We start from the raw sequence: 17,303 nt of genomic DNA, 5'->3' as shown, positions 1-17,303 counted from the left end.
TAAGTTACAGTACGTGCTACCGTCATGTGTTTCCAGGGGATCATATAGGAGACGGACTTGTAAACATGTCAAGCGTGGGGTGCACTGCCAAATAATGAGCTAGCCTTGTGGTGCTGGCTAGCTTTGCTCTACGTGTAAAATGTAGATGCAGGCATGGGTACAGGAAATGTGATAGGAGTTCAGTTTAGCGAGCCTACTGAAGCAGTACATAGACCTCTGCTTGCTACATTATTCCATCTGGTTTTCACTAATGTTTAGTTACATGTTAACTAACTTAGTTAGCTCGTCAGACCAACCTTTAGTGAAGATATGAAATTACTCTTTCTTGCCTGTCTCAGCCCCAAAACTGGGAACCACACTACAGCTGAGAGAATAAGGTAATTTACATTGTTGTTAAGTGTAGCTAGCTACAACAGCTGTGGCTAATTAACCAGGGCTATTTGAGATAGCCCTGGTTAACAGTTGTGTTGTTGTGAAACCGCCTACTTTACTGTACAATGGCTATAGTAAATCAGCTTTAACTTGATTAAGGAAAATGAAGCTCCAGGCAGGGAGCAGTGTAGACAACCGCAAGAAACAAACAAAACATTTGATGACTGCAAAAGGCTTTTGAGATAGTTTTAATGTTTGTAACTTTGTTTAACCATCCTGTCTTCCTACCAGCCATCCATATTCTAAATATTATTCAGCCAGATTCTTTTACTTTAGGTCCCACATTGAATCAGCAGGACACACTTGTGAGCTCAGAGATGCAGCAGAATTTCAGTCTCCTGCTGAAGTGGCAAACCTAGTGTCTCGAAATCCTCCATTTGAGGGTGCACTGGCCATTCATCTGTTCAGAGCAGGCAGACTTCTCTTAGGTAAACATTCTTGCTGTTATATGATCTGTTTACTTATCTCCATACCTTCAGTTAATTGTGTTTGTCAACATAATAGACCATCAAATATACTGCTACCTGTCAAATGTCAGGACCTTTCTGTTTTATGTCTTAACCTTTACACCAGACATCCAAGTACCCTTTGGCGTTATCTTTGGCGGTACGGACATAAATGAAGATGTGAAAGTTGAGCAGAAGCGCGTGGTTATGGAGCAGGTGCTACTGAAAGCCAGGTGATGTTGCTGCAAACTACTATTCTAACCCATTTAATTCCAAATAGCTCCAAATTGAGTACATGAATTTTACTTCGTGATTCAACACATCACAAAGACAGTTTGTGAAAATATGTGCTGTTTTCTTGACCACTGTTGTTATCTGTGGAGAACTGCAGAGTCACAATTTGCATAATAACAAATATACATGATGAAGAATAGGTTTATATATATATATATAATAATAATAAAAATAATATATATAGTATAGAATATATATTATAAATAATAAAATATATATATAATATATATTAATATATATATAAAATATATGTGTAAAAAGGGCCCTGTTACTGTGCATGCTCATACATTGGCATTGCTTTCATGTGACATTTAAATGGAATGAAGCTATCAGTATTGTTATTAGTTACACCTGTGCTTCTCCTGCTATGATGAGGTAACGTATGCCATGAGAAAAGTCTGTTTGAACAAGTTATGTGTTATAAGCGTGATATAAATGTGGCAGTATAGTCATGTTAATATATCAATAATAGATACTTTATTGATTATTAGTACCAATATGCTAGTAATGGATCACAATGTGTTTTACTTACTTCCTTTTTTATAGGTTTGATGCAGAAGTGCGAGCAGGAAGTAAATGTGACCATTTACACCTCTTAATTGAAGTTGTTCATAATAAATCAAGACAACCTCTAATTTCATTAATCATGTGATTTTCAGTCTTGGACACACTAACAAATATTTTACTGCTTTACAAGCTCAAAATGAAACTGTTGTAGATATTACTATATGAATTACATGACAATTCAAAATATTAAATTGTTGCAAAGCATTTGGATCATATTGACTAGGATATCAATTATCTATGGTGTGTGTGTGGGGGGCTGAGAACATGCAAGCCAACTGTGCAGGTTATGTGTTCTCTCCTCCTCTAGTTTAACATCAAAAAAGTTAATGTGCACGCAGGCTTAACAATATCTTGTCCTGTGCCCTGACATCAGACTGGTGTCTCTGTTATCATTATGATGAAAATAGATGGTAGGACATCCATCTAGTAAATCTAAGGGGATAATTGCCTTCTGGGAGAACTGGGGAGACCCAGGTCTCATGACTTCAAATATCTGAATCCTTGCACCTCCGCTGCTTTCTCACACAAACCTTGATCACGAAATTCAGTCACCACTCTGAGCCCTTTTTAATAATGCATGCTCACACTTGCGCAAATTAATATCTCCCCACTGTTTTTTGCTCTACATTCCCTTTGTTTTCCTCTTTGTATTATTGGTGTATTCATCCTTAAATCCTTTGCCTTCAAACCACAAGCATTTTTTCTGCTCTCACGTACTCAGTCTCAGCCTGGAGACTTTTGTTGTTTTACTGTTGTTACCACTGCTTTTTCCTCTATTGTTGTCAAAATTGTCATTGCATGTAAAAGGCTAAAACTTACTGTCAGCAATGAAAATTCTTGTTTTACTGAAATGGCGTTTACAGGGCTGATAATGAAGTGTTTTTTTTTTTTTTATCAGGTTCGCAGTTGCATTTACTGACAAACTGAAAGAAGAGGCAGAGTTGTTTTTGGTATGATTGTATTCTTTTGTATTTTAATAGACCAACTGCAGTAGTTTATATCTAATAAGCATGTGCAAGCATCAAGCATATAATGTGGCATAGGTTTGCTACCAGTTCTACTCATATAAGTTTTACTAGAAAATGTCTGTATGTGCCTAATTGTTGGTTTTTCAGTATGCTTATCACTGCCTGCTATGCCGCACCCACCACATTAGCAACTAAGAAGACTGTCATAAGAGATATTTTAACATAAACAAAATATTGACCCATGTATTACAAAGCTAACAAAAATCAAGTAGTGAGAGCAAAAGTTTTTTGTTTGCATTTTATGGCACAACAACAGACAGCAGGAGTCTGACAGCTTCAATAAATAGAACAGAAGGGCTTTTACTATACAAACACAATACCCTTCCCTGTCCCGTAATATTGGCATTAAAACAATATTACCGTGTTTTATTTTCAGATTAGATTCCAGCCGTCGGCTGCAGATTGAGGCGAGTGGCATGCTTTATCTCAGCCATTTAGTGCTGACAGCAGGCAGACAGGACAGGCACTGAGAGGCATCGCCACGCTTTTTATTGTGAAGAAAACACACATAGGGGATGGATCTAGTGTGATAACATCCAGTCAATTTCCTTTCCATCCCCCCTGATTTATTTTGTAGCATCCCCATTATCTTAGAAACTGCTTTCCTGACTCTCTTTTAAAGTTTGGATTTTGATTAAATATGTTTGGAGCACAAAGTGCGTTAATTGGCTGTTTCTATTGTCTGACATAAAGAGAAAGAAGCAGTTAGTTAGAAGAAGTTAGTAATAATCAAATGTAATTTGTATAAATAGACAGTACCAATAATTACTGACTGATTTAAAACATTTATGTATTTATATTTTGGTACTTGTTTTGACCAGAATTTCCCAATGTTTTTTTTCTCTGAAGCTGTCCCAGAGCAGTAAAATCTATGTCCAGCCCCAAGGTAAGCTCTACAGGATGAATATCCTCGCCTGATGCTGTGCATCTCTGACTCGTCATTGAAGTGTTGCATTAATCAGCTTTGACATTTTTCCCTCCGTTATCATGCTGTCTGCAGTACAGAGTTGTATTTGCTCTTGCCATTGGCCCCTGTGCCATGTAGGACAGCCCAAATCACTTTTCCATGTTGTTTTCCACCAGTAGCCTTGTTTGGCAAATAGTGTCCCTTCATAGATTAGAGGAGAGCCCTGGGCCAGCTGCATGGCTGAGCCCAGACCAGTGAAAGCTTATTTTTTAATGCTTGTCACCAGATAGTGATGATACTGAAGTGATTTTTACACGGACCACACAAAATAATGTTTTTAAAATACGTTAAATCTATTTTGTTCATTTTACATACAGGTTACATACGAAGGGTTCATTTGCAAAAACACATCTCAGTTTTTAATTTATTTTCCTAAATCTTGTTTTTTTTTGTGCACTCAAGGGAATATCAATCAAACTGGTGTTGGGTTGTTTTGATAAGATATCTCAACATTTTTTAGGCTTTCATAAATCATGTTTTTTTATTGTGCACTCATGGGGAATATCAATCAAACTTGTGTTGGTTTATTATCTGCAGATTAATTCCATAACTGATATGTCTTAATCCACTAAAGTTAGGCACGATACGAGGTGAATAAATTCCAGTTTTTGTTTTCTTTGTCGCCATCTTGACTGTAAGGGAACTGGGAGGGACAACTGACTGTGATTCAACTCTTCTTTGTTTGGGAGGGGAGAGGGAGGTACGGAGGGGTTTTATTTTGTGTGGTGTGTTATAGCAAAATGTTCTAAATAAATAATGTTTAAATTCAGAAGTTTGGACTTATTGTCCCATTTATTGTTTCCTTATTAAGTTTATATAGTTAGCCGAACCCAGGATGCTCGGTTACAATACCATTACAATATTCTATGCGTCGTAAAGAAAATTGAGACTAAACTATTCAAAAACACTTTATTAAAAAACATTGCATACATTTATATAAGAAAACTAATATTATACTATACAAACAAACGTTCTACCCGTCATTCCACTACTCATGCATACACGCTGGACACACAGCCTGCCCTGCACTCCCCGTTCCCCACCCACATGCCCCCATACACACCTAGTTAGGGGTTCAAGCCCCAATGGGGCTGAAACCCTTTTATGTTTGTGCCAGTGCCATTATTATTATTATTATTATTAGTTGTCTGCCGCTTCAGCTCAAATTCCCGGGAGCTGGAATGAGCTAGAAACATGAAAGTTGGCCCAATAACTGGAAATGATGTGCATGTGCTTCCACAGAAATATGAGCCCAATCGGCCACATGGTGGCGCTGTAATTAAGGGCCAAAAATGCACTTTTGAACAGGCCACGCCCCTCACACCGTCGAAGGACGGGAAATTTCTCTCACAAGTCTAGCTCAATGTGCTCTACAAAAACGCCTCATGGACCACTAAAGTCCATTTTTCACATCTCCTAAATCGTAGATCCGACAACTACAAAATTTTCGGTGGCTTATCATTGGACAAAGCTTATCAAAAGTTGTATAAAGCTTGTTGATATCTTATTTGGTTTTCAAGATATTGACCAATGAACTTCAAAGGGGGCGTGCCTCAGCACATAAATAGCTCAAAGTCAACAACCAATCATCACAAATCTTACAGGATATGTCCACATAAGTACCTGAAACATACCCTGAACATTTATGAATAAAGGTTATGAAGAATATAAGATGTGATTGATGTTTTTAATTTTGAGTGTCACATAACCAACAAAGTTCAAGATCAGAAAAGCAATACTGAATTTATTTATTTAGCTAAACACCACGTTGATCATTTTTTGCATAATGGATTAGCATTGATGTACAGTTAAAGCTTTACCAACAACACTGTGCCCTTTATTGGTCTGTGTTTATTTTAAAGGTATCCAGACGGAAGTGACTAAGAAATTCTGCTGGACTGAATTCCTGAGGAGCTTAGGTACTGTTACTGCTTCGATTCATTACAGCTATTGTCTAATGTGGAACTTGATAACACACAGACCTCGCTGTGGACAGTTTTCAGGTTAGTTTATTTTTATATATTTTTTGCCTTCAGTATAAGGCCTGTGGATCATCCAGAGTAAGTAAATAAAACAGTATTATTATTATTATTTTGTCACATAATATAACTGCATTTTAGCTTGGTATTTTGTGCTCTTTAACAGCAACTTGTTATTGGCAAGTGACATTTTGTTCAGGCACTGAGTCAGCCTGGTCTAAGCGTTCTAAACTTCACTGACAGTTGTATCTTACCTAATCATTAAGGCTATGTCTCAAACCATAGCAGGTATTGTTGTGTGCACAGCCACAAAGCATTAGTGGGACAGGTGCAATAAAACGGAGAGGTACTTGCACACTGAATCTAAGCTCCCTTGTAAAATAGGTTTTATTGTTGTCGTTTTGCCCTGCTATACACAGGTGTGCCACATATTTGTAATCGTTTGCAATACTGTACATAAAAGTCCTCTGCCATATTCTAGATAGCATCCTTCGCTCCTTACTTCCACTATTAGTCCAAGACTGTGTAGTGCATAGCAGTGGAGCTACCACTGGGAGCACAACGGGGAATACATTCATCCACCCCAACCAGAAAAGTACCAATCTGAAAGCATACAGTAATTTTACTCTGCGCTACCTTAGATGCATCAGTGTGTTGCTCAGGGAGGCCAGAGTTTGTAGCCTTTTACCTTTCTCTCCACAAACAGCCTGGACTTTAGATTGGACATCGCAAGATGATGTCCATCCCAGGTACATTAGTGCTCATAGAGCACACTGTTGAGAACAGAGAGGGACAATTGATTAATAGCTCTCCAGCCCAGGGTCATTTGTCACCATGCTTCACAACCGGTGCAAGTAATACTAATTGCCCAAAGTCACTTCTCCATTTGTTATACTTGAAATAGGAGTCACTATTGTGCTTTTCCTCAGATGTGATGAAAGCACTGTAATCTGATTCAAAGATGGGTTTTAGAGCTGTAAATATTGTTCCACTCTCTGCATATGTGCTGTCTGATGGTGTTAATTTGTCATTGTTCGTGGCTGTGGATCAGATGCGTTTAATATCAGTAAGAGAAAATTTGTATTTTTCTTGCCACAGTGTTATCACCACAGTGCTTTAACAAGACAACATTTTTACTTGTGTGTATGTGTGTGTGTGTGTGTGTGTATGTAGTAAGGACTAGTGAATGTGACTCCAAGGCAGAGAGAGATTCAAATAAAATAATAACTGATTCTGCAGTCTATACTTAATTGTTGTAAATGTCCTTTTGTGGGGATAACTGTGCTCAAGTTGTCATAAAGCTTTTTAAGCATTATTGTTTGGTTGTTATTAGGTGGTCTTGGCTTTCTGCTGTCTAAAGATTAGATTGCCCATGACCTCCTTTTGAACCTTGATGACCTGCTTTGTCACCTTCAATAATCACAACTGATGTCTCAACAACATCAGTTGTGTTTTAGTTTTCCTCAAACACAACAACGCAGTCTGACAGAACTGACTCCTGCTGCAACCTGTATTCTGTATTCGGTATGACAAATTAATCATTACTAAATAGCAAGAGTTTATTGTATTTAGGCTAGCTTAATGAAGGTGTATGGAGGTTTCAGTGTTGGGAATACATGTATTCTGTGTGGCCCTGTGTTGTAGTGGCACACAGACCTCCAGCAGTGAACATAAAATAGGCAAAGCAGCCCCCCTACCTGACTGAAGATACATGATTATACTGTATGTGTGTCTGTGTTATCCTTTGAAAGCCACTCTGTGTATGTTGTTTGTGGCCCCTGCTGTGTGCCTTGTGAGGTGGGGTAAAGGGGATATATGAGGCAGCAGTGTAGAGTGAGCAATGATGCTTTGAATCACTGAAGGATGAGGGGAAAACAAGCATGGGGTCTGTTGTTACCTTGTCCAGTTACTTGGTCCTCGGGGAATAGAATTATTATTGAATAAATTAAACAGGAAGCTTTTAGTGAAGTCTGTGTATGAATTGGTAATTAAAAATCAGAGGATGAGGGACGGTTAGATGTCAGGTCATCTGATAGTGTGGGAACATGATCAGAGAACAGTGTTTGTGCCATGGGGGCATGTCATGCTTGAAAATGGCGTCATGTTCCTTGGTCATTATATTACAATGATGAGTTTTCAGACTGTTGGTTAAATTTGCAGACATTAAAAATATATCACTGACAGCTTCTGCTCATGCAAAAAAAAATGCAATGTGTTTTTCCGGCTAAAGATATTTCAAACGCACATTTCCGAATACTTGGCTCACCACGAAGTGTTAGGTCACAGGCACAATTACTCATACTCCCTAGTCAACTCTTCTTGCGATCTGTATTGGTTGTTTGTGTCTGTTATTTCAAGATGGCAAGTGTCAAGCCATATGTTATATAATTTTATGTAATGTATAATTCATTCAGTCGTTTTGGCTGACCAAAATGCTGCTCTCTGATATCTGGCAGTCCTGATATGGAGAGAAGTTAACTAGCCAAAGTTCTTCTGACTTCTTAGATTTATGACAAGCACCTGCAATTTGGGCACAAACTATGTTCTCTTTCGAACTTGTTCGCTGCTTTAAAACCTCACATATACAGATTGTTTATCAAACCTCGTTCAAAAAGAGACATAATGCTAATTGGCTTATTATATCTCACCTGTGTAGCTTTGTTAGTATGTGATTTTCTAAGTTTTTTTTTCATTGGTGTTGTAATGATTTTGTCCACTCCCTGCAGTATCCATTCCCTGTGTCACCCTGTGCCACTCAATAGATTAATAGGAACTGTTCAGATAGAGTGATAGTGTGCTCCCACATCCATGCACACACATATACAAACACACGCACACATACTGATTAAAGTATTAGGGGATTGTTCAGAATGCTGTTCTTAAATCAAAGGCAAACGAATAAAAATGGGTTTTGCATAGAACTCACAGAACTGCAAAGAGAGAGAGAAGAGAGGCACAACAGATGATTTGTACAATTTGTCAATTTGTCTCCCCCGAGGAAAGATTAATTGATTTGTCTTTTTAATTTATTTGAATTTCTTGCTCATTTCGACAGGTCTGTGCTCTGGTATGATTACAGCTATCCTCTATTATTTTCCTGCATCTTGTTCTGAGATAGTGGCATGTTTGTTTCCCTTAGCTGACTTGCATTCTCATCCTGCAAATCAATGCGCAGAAGTTCGATAAGTCCCACAGATGAAGAGCTTTTTTGACAATCGGCTCCTAGGATCAGGGTCAGTGCCCAGACTCCACGCTGTCGGTTTAAGATGCTCTTTAATAGCATTAAAAGAGCTGCCTCAGCCTCCTGATCTGGACTTATCTGGCAGCAGGGGATTTCACTCGACTGTCACTGTGCTTTAAGCACGTGTTTGTGTGTGTGTGGTATTATTTTCGAAACGGTTTGTTTCTCAGTTTGTCACAGACACTTTCAAAATCATTTTAGTATGGGCTTATTTTGTTCTTCATTTAAATTTTGGTTCAACACTGCTTTGCCAGCAAACCATTGCCAGCAGTACCATCTCAACATGATTTATCCTTTTGGGTCATTGTCAAGCATTAATGGTCAGGGATTAAAAATGTATTTTCTGACACTCTGGTAACCCTCTAATGTTAAAATATCCTTATACATCTGCTTGTTTGTTGTTCTTCTATTTAGCCAGCAGACTTCGACCTTGAAGCGTTGCCTTTACACCAACCTTGCTTTAAGTTTACATAAAACCAAGACTGCCTTCTCAGGTGTTGTAAAGAACTGAGCACAATGGCTTTAAAATTGATGTAACATCTGAATATTCTCTTCACATGATTTTTACATTCCACTTGTCAATCCACCCAACTGTTGGACAGATTGTCATGACACTTTGTACAGAGATTCATGGTCCCCAGAGGATCAGACCTGCTGACATTGGTGATCCCCTTACTTCAAAAGTGAAAAATGTCAAAAATGAAAATTTGCTCCTTACTTTGTTAATGACTGAATACCTGCAAAGCTAATGACATTCCTATCAGCCTCAGCTGTAGTGTTTGGTGCAAAATAGCAAACCCTAGCGTACTAACACACCAAACTACGATTGTGAACATGGAAAACATTATACTTTCTAAACATCAGCATGTTAGCGAAAAAGAGAAAAAAAGCACAGCATGTGCTTCAGAGTTGGAGGTGCTGGTAACTGTAAGCTCATCTGATAAAGCGCTGAGCTAAACGTGTTGCTCTCGTCAGTCTTAATAAAAGATCCTTGATTATATTTTTGTGGGTTGAGTGTGAGTTTCTGACTAATCTCTGGATTGATCGTGAAAGTTGGATGATCTGGGAAAAGAGCTGATTTAGTGGCACTGTCTCTCAATGAAAGCAAGGTTCTCAAAATGTTTGATGTTGTTGTTAGCATGATGTTGGGTTGGCTAATTTTAATCTAGGACTGTTCAGTGAGCAAATTGTCACCCAAAAACTCTGGCTCTGTAGTTGTGATGCCGTATTACACACACTGATTAGGCTGCAACCTTACAATGTTTTCAGCAGACTATTTCCCTGCTGAGTGTTACAACTCTGATCAGAGAATTGTGCAAGCACATTAGTCACTGCTGTCTTATTTTCCTCATGACCTTGGGTGATGTATTGCTTTCATTATCTGCTGATGTACTTGGGATGTTCATTATGCAGCATTTTGATATTGTGGTGCTGTCTTTCTGTGTGGCTGGCTTCTGTCCAGGTGTAAGCAGTGAGCATGTGGATGAGCTGCGGGTCTTCCTGTTGGTCTGTGGCCTCAGAAGAGTCAAGGATCCCCTCTATCTGCTGGAGGTTTTTTCAGGTATACCATGTAATTCATCCTGTTTACAAATATTTTATATATGTACTGGTAATGAAAGACTAACACATAGTAATATAGCAATAAGGCCAGCTAAAAGAGGGGAGGGTGTTTCTTGCTGGCATGTATTCAGCCGGTTCAAACTTAATTTCAGGTAAAACCCAAAATTGCAAAGCCTTTCTGACTGTATTTCTGTGTAGCCTGTGGTAAAGGCAATGGCAATGTCCTCATCAATTAGGAATGAATGCAGTTAGATTCTTCTGACAGCTCAAGTTGGCACCACAAAGACACTTTATCTTGCTGAGTCTTGCCTTAGTGGTGTTTATTTTTATGATGACTACCTTATATGTCTTATATGTATCTAATGTGAGAATTGCCACTGATTAGCAACATCAGTGGGTTCTTTTTTAAATCCTCTTTTATTTTATGTGTCTTTCCTAGCACACAATTATGGTAATAAGAGAGCACTAGAGGGCGTCAAATTATACATTAATGTTTCATCCTGATAGAAAAAATTGATGTGTGGATTTTCACATGATGTATCTTAGAATTAAATTGTACTATCCACATGCTTATAAAGACAAACATATGGTGCACTAAGCAACCGCTGTAACAATTCTATGGAAAAACAGCTTTTGAGGAAGCTGCTGCTGTTCTTTTTGTTTTTCCCCAAAGTGTTTTATTTCCTTCTCTTTCAGAGTGGCATTGTGAGAATCCACTGAATGTGTTGGTCATTATTGGGCCAAAGGTAAGTACACAGTCATTATACAGTAAGTTACAGAAATTCAGGCAGCTTCTAATTGGATGTAGCAGAGATACTGGCTTTAGCTCTTTAGCCGGAATTAACATTGGGAGGAAATGACAATCTTCTGCACAGGGCAAGGGTCAGCAGCAGCAGAAGTGCACCTGTTTCTTTTTGTGTCTAACTGGCTGACTGCTTGATATACTGATCTATTGCCTATTCCAGATTGGCACTTACTTTTCACTGGTGACCTGTAGAGAGCTACCTCATTTTAATACATCGGGTTGGGCATATATCTGGTCATGTGCTGGTATAAATTACAGCCAAAGCAGTTTGTAGCTTCTGTCCTGTGTATCATTCCATCCTCAAGACATTAACTGCATATATACAGGCTATGTGGTTTCATTTCAAGCAAGTCAAATAATTGGAAAAAAGCAATTGAACTCTTATAGCATGCCATGATTTATGATATCCATAAATCAACCAGTCAGCTAGACAATCAAATCAGAGGAGGGAGTTTTTGTACATTTACCGTAAACTTTTTTTTTTTTTCTGATTGCACTTTTATGTCAGAATTTCTATCTGCTTAGTATTGCAGATATGTCATATTCTGGCCAACGGCAACAGCTTCACTGCTCTTACAACTGTTCTCCCCCCCCCGGAATTCATTTCGAATCTCTCACTCATTGATTTCTCTGTATGTATGTCTTCATCTTCTCCTCCCCCTGACTTGCTTTGATATGACATCACTGTACAGTGTTTTAGTGTCTGTTTTTTCTTTCAAACAGTGGTGTCAGGCAAAAGGTATGTTCTGCTTTAGTTTTGCTCAAAAACAACTGAATTAGACATGGCCAGGAGCTTATACACGGTCTTACTGCCGCTTCTTGCTCTGCTATGCTTTGTTGTTATTTGATGAAATGGTTTAGTGGAAGCAGAGCTGTGTGATTCATCTCGACACCCTTGAATCACAGTGGAAGCGTGTTTGTTTGTTTATTGTTTGTCTGAGAAATGAAAAGCCATATATTATTATAGTAAACATGTATTTGTATGACCACCAGATGTCCCCTTGATAACTATAGGATTCCACTTTTGATTAAACATAAACATTACTGAATAGATTTAGTGAAGTAACAATAAAATCTAAAAATACAAAACGGAAGTTAGAGTGAGACATGCTCTGCTCAGACTGTCATGACATACTATGAATCCACAGCTACTTCATCCAAGTAATAAGCGCTCTGGCTGCACAGCATCTGTCATTAAGAGGAAAATTCAGGTCAGTTTGTCAGCAATGACACATCTAACTCCTTTGTAACTGGGCTTTATCAAGCACCACATATTCTGTATTATTGAATAAAATCTTATTTTAAAAATGTAATGTTTCTTGGGATGTTAGCAGGCTTTTACACCAAACATTTGTTGCTTAAAAACAAGAAAATATTGTGGCTAATGATAAAACAGCTATGCCATTATCACATCACAGGAAAGGTATGACAGATTCACTTGGAAGAACTAAACCATTGATAGAGCCTTCCGCTTCTGACTGGTCACATCCTTCCCCACCATGGAACAGTACAGAATCACTACAGTGCTTAAATCATTTGTGTTTAATACAGCCTTTATCGTGATCTATCCCCCCTGCTGGTTTTACAATGTCTGCTAAATCCCAGATTACACCAGGATACAAAAATGTTTCTTAGTTTATAGATTCTTTGATTTTAATGCACACGTGCTTTACAGCAGATTTCGTTTAGAAATTCCATGAGTTATAACATGAAAGAGAAAAAAGTAGGAGCTTGCTTGGCAGCCTCTTTGACCTTAATTGCTATGCTTTGACTTTTCTGTGGGCAGGCTAATGCACGCAAATCCCACATTGCAATTAATCAGATTGGCCACCAACCCAACCCTGACCCCAATCTCTGAAAATACAGGATTACCAGAGAATGATTTGCTGATGATAGAAATTATTAATTGTGTTATTGTTTGTTTTATCCTCCCGATTAAGTCATTGCTGGCATCCTTGATGAAAGCAGAGCTTTTCAGAAAAAGGGTTTCACTTGTGTTTTGTAATGTTTCCATCTCTCTTAGATTGATCCTGTACTTACTGTTGAAGTGGAAGATGTTGTTAAAAGGTAAGACTTTTTTGTTGTGTATTCTTTACACATTTCATTAAAGAAAACTTGAGATCTGACAGTCTAATTGCCAAGACTTTGCTCATGTGAGAATACTTATCTTTCTATTTATCCCATGTGGCACAAGAAACTACCTAAGCAAATGTAGCTTACATTTATCTTGACATAATGTGAACAAAATGAAAATCTGAGGGGAGCGCCAAGATCCTCTCTTTTTTTATCTGTCCTCCCACTCTCAAGTCTTGGCTGATGAGGTTTTTCACCAAGGGCCTTCACCACAACAAAGATTTTTGCTGCAGGAAGCTGCCCTCTCTAGTTAGGACTTTACCTGGCCTCTCTGTGCAAGTCACACATAGCGCAGCTGTGTTTCCTGCCCTGAGCTTGTCACTGCCCTTTAGCATCATCCACGCCTCTGTGAGCCCTGAGTCACGCAGAACTGAGCTTTGCCACTGCTTCTGCAGAACAGCAGGGGTCTTCTTGGCCCAGGAGAAGAGCCAACAGGAGCTTCATGCTGCCATGAAAAGGTGCTTCGCCGTGGTCAACAGCTCTGTCTCAGAGGGCATGTCAGCAGCCATCTTGGAGGTAAACATCTTCAGGGCTCATGGGCAACTGGACAATAGCATGTCCTGACTTCAACAATTCAGCCACTAAACACAATTTTATCTTTTTATAGCTCATGCATTGTGGTGCAGAATAATATTGTGGTAATGAGAATTTGGTTTATCAAAGTATATACTGAGAATTTGCCACCCAAAGCCCTTTTTATTTTTAATTTTAACCGTGTGAATATTTACAGGAGTCCTTATCTCGCTGTTTCTCACTCAGCTACAATGTTATCTGACCACTTCAGGGACAATTACCCAAATTAATTGCTTGACTCAGTCTTCCCATTCCTGAGTGAGCAAAACCTGCAAATCCACTTAATCTCTTTTAAATAGTTGATTAAGACAATCCACAGTAGGCTTAAAGTCTGATTAGTGTGTTAGCATGTTTCACTCAGCAACCTGCTGAAGGTATTAGCTGTTACAGATTGTTAATTCTGTAAGTGAACTAAGGCACTGAAGAGCAGAATAGCCGAGCTGTTTCCAAGGTGCTTTTTTCATAAGAATGAGTTTCTGTGAGCGCGTAACTTTTGTCTGTGACATTGTAAATCTCAGCGACTTGAGGGTTTAATCTCTCTGCTCCAACAGGCCATGGATCTCGAGGTACCCGTGTTGGCCAGGGACATTCCAGGAAATGCAGCCGTAGTGCAGCATGATTTCACTGGCCTGCTGTACTCGTCTCCTCAGGTACATAGTGACAAACACAGGTCACCACATAGCATCTTAAGCTCCATTAAGATTTAACACTGTGTTGATGGACAACAGAGAGGATAAACTGCATATACGCTGTAGCCAACAGCTACTTGTCACCTTAACTGACCAGGAAAGTTCTTACTGCTAATATGTAGTATTAAAGCACTGTCTCAGGATGACTGAAGATGTTTATGTCCCCTGGAATAGATGAAAATGGAATGGAAAATAGGAAAACTTGACCTAATTTTGTAAAACTTTGTACTTGAAATTCTTAATAATCCAATTTAAGCAGGTAAACTATAACAAAAGGAGCTGATGTTTCCTCAGATGCTTAGATTAGAGTCAAAAAGTGCAGCCTCCATGGACAGAGAAAAGATACATTACCACACAGTGATGAAACACATAGCAGCATGCAGGAAAGTGCAAAGTGGGGGGCTCCCATGAGAACTATTCAGTCTGATATTTAAATGAGGTTTGATGCTAAAGGAGAACAACATAGGTTAAAGCCAGTTGGCAGAGGGTTTGGTGCTATCAAGACACCATGCTCTAGCATGATGTTGTTGTAACGGTGGAGATAAGTCCTCTCCGGGTGGGGGATCACATGTGCTCAGCTGAGCTGCCAGGAGGAAGCTCTCACAGATGGTTGCATCGACTTGGGCTGGATAAACCATGACCTCGGCCAGGACTGATGGGCAGCGAGTGCTAGTCTTTCAGCCAAAACTTTTCTTGCAGTGGATCACACTCAAGACTTGTTTTGCATGCTTTAAAATCTCTTATTTTTGATTGACAGTGTTTCTGGTTCTTTAAGCCTTCAAAGTAATTACATGAAGAGTATAGGTATAAAGAAATGTGTCCAAGAAACAAACACAAGCATTTGGAAGCTTTAAAGAGAAAAATGGCACTTCCTGCCTGGCTCTGTAATGTGCACTAACAGTGAAGTGATTATAAGCATGCTGCTCATAAGTTGAGCTTTAATCCTGTTGCTGAGGATTTATAGCTCTCATATGGCCATACAGAAGAGCTGTTTCCTACCAAAAGCCTCTCCAGACATAATCACATCACTTGAGTGAAGTATAGTGAATTGGCCTGCTGACTGGCAGTGGCTAAAACTTTGTGCGCCCATTGGCTCTTTACTGTAGTAAATGTTGGCAGCTCAGTTTCATGAACACCTTAAGGCACTTTTAGTTCCTCTTGTTGGAGACTTTCCTCAGTCTGCTGGGCCAACAGATGAGCAACTAGGATTCATAATGCTGTGTGGATACAACACAGCTCAGATCACAGATCACATCATCATTTTTATCCTCATCTTCCCCTCCCTGTAAAGGTTGTGCAAAAGGGACCCCACTGCAAGACTCCAAGCAGGCAGGTTAAGGAAACAAAAACGAGCTTTAATAATTAAAGCTAATAAAAGTCCCAAAAAATAGGCAGCCAACAGAACAGAGGGAGCACACTGAGGCACAATCCAAAAAAACAAGGAGACTTACAAAACTAAAGACAAACCGGCAGGCAGGAGTACACAGGACTGGGGCTCCAACGCAGGGCACATGGTACGATCAGGGCAAGGCAAACAATCAGAAGCAGGAAGTAAAACCACAAAACACATGAGGGAAGGAGAATATTACAAAATAAAACAGGAAATAACATACATAAACTCTCAAACCATGACACTCCCCATGTCCCTGTGACAGCCGGTGGTAGTACAGTTTAACTATAGCAGTCACTTTGTTTGTTTTCCCTTTTCTTCATAAGCAAATGAGAGGTGGCAGATATTAGGATAGAGTGAAAAGGTCTATTGGACAGCCGTATTTGGATCTGGAGCCATAAATATCTCAATCCTCTGGCAATGTACAGACATTTTCCAAGTATTTACTAATCAGTGTACATCCGTTTATCTGAGTTCTGTTCTCGTGCCTTGAATTATTTTTTATGCTTTAAAAAAATAACATATCCTCAGGCAACTTCAATAGCAAGCTTCAAGTGGCATTTGGCAGTAAATGAGACTTGTTTTGCCTTTATCCCTGCCAGGAATTTGTGCATCAATCTCAGAGGCTGTCGTCAGATCATGAGCTGAGAGAGAGAGTGGTGAAGAATGGAAAACTCTATGTGGAAGTGCATCACAGCCTGAAACAGGAGAGAGAAACCTACCAGCGGCTGGTGGACACTCTGCTCTGAGCATAAGGTCACAGCATTCAGCCCCACTCTGTATACTTTCTCAGGAACTTCAGCGACAGAGAACAAGGCATTACACCGGTGTATTTACCTTGCATACATTATTATTATTGTTATTATTATTATTATTATTATTATTATTATTATTATTATCACAGGTGTCTTTATTCTCAGTCTTTTAAGACATCAGACTACAAAGATGCCTGTACAAAATAATCCTGTTTTATCTGCACTGCCAGATTGAAATTATGCTGCAGAGCACTTTGAACCAAAGACTTAAAGTAGAAATGGTTGTTTGTCTTGTTAATATATTTTACGCACTTGAAATTGATGATGTACTGTTATTTATGGTTGAGTATAAATATAGAAAAACTATGGGTTCTCTTTTTATTCATTCTACTTAATAAAAGAGACGAATAACTCCACTGATTGTTTTTGACTGGTTGGTGATCT

At 38.9% G+C, this 17,303-nt stretch overlaps 1 protein-coding gene across 7 annotated transcripts; it reads left to right on the top strand.

Annotated features, from left to right (window-relative positions):
- The first annotated feature begins 17 nt into the window (after nt 1-17).
- On the top strand, nt 18-17,275 carry glt1d1 (glycosyltransferase 1 domain containing 1). Of its 7 annotated transcripts, none has more exons than XM_044195744.1 (13): nt 18-377; nt 709-860; nt 1,006-1,111; nt 2,638-2,689; nt 3,617-3,653; nt 5,597-5,653; nt 10,417-10,515; nt 11,211-11,260; nt 12,468-12,530; nt 13,343-13,386; nt 13,853-13,968; nt 14,577-14,675; nt 16,707-16,842. In XM_044195744.1, exons 1-12 carry the CDS (start codon nt 310-312, stop codon nt 14,642-14,644), a joined length of 912 nt encoding a protein of 303 aa, XP_044051679.1. In that variant the 5' UTR covers nt 18-309; the 3' UTR covers nt 14,645-14,675; nt 16,707-16,842. The 7 variants fall into 7 exon arrangements, with proteins under 7 accessions (XP_044051679.1, XP_044051675.1, XP_044051674.1 ...); XM_044195739.1 differs by having other exon boundaries at nt 24-377; nt 13,785-13,968; nt 16,707-17,275; XM_044195741.1 differs by having other exon boundaries at nt 25-377; nt 13,848-13,968; nt 16,707-17,275.
- Nucleotides 17,276-17,303: the final 28 nt, after the last annotated feature.

This window comes from Siniperca chuatsi, linkage group LG5 (genome assembly GCF_020085105.1).
Source record: "Siniperca chuatsi isolate FFG_IHB_CAS linkage group LG5, ASM2008510v1, whole genome shotgun sequence".
In the NCBI taxonomy this organism is placed as follows: Eukaryota; Metazoa; Chordata; class Actinopteri; order Centrarchiformes; family Sinipercidae; genus Siniperca; species Siniperca chuatsi.
The sequence above is the reverse complement of the archived record's forward strand: the minus strand, read 5'-3'. Positions and strand labels throughout refer to the sequence as shown.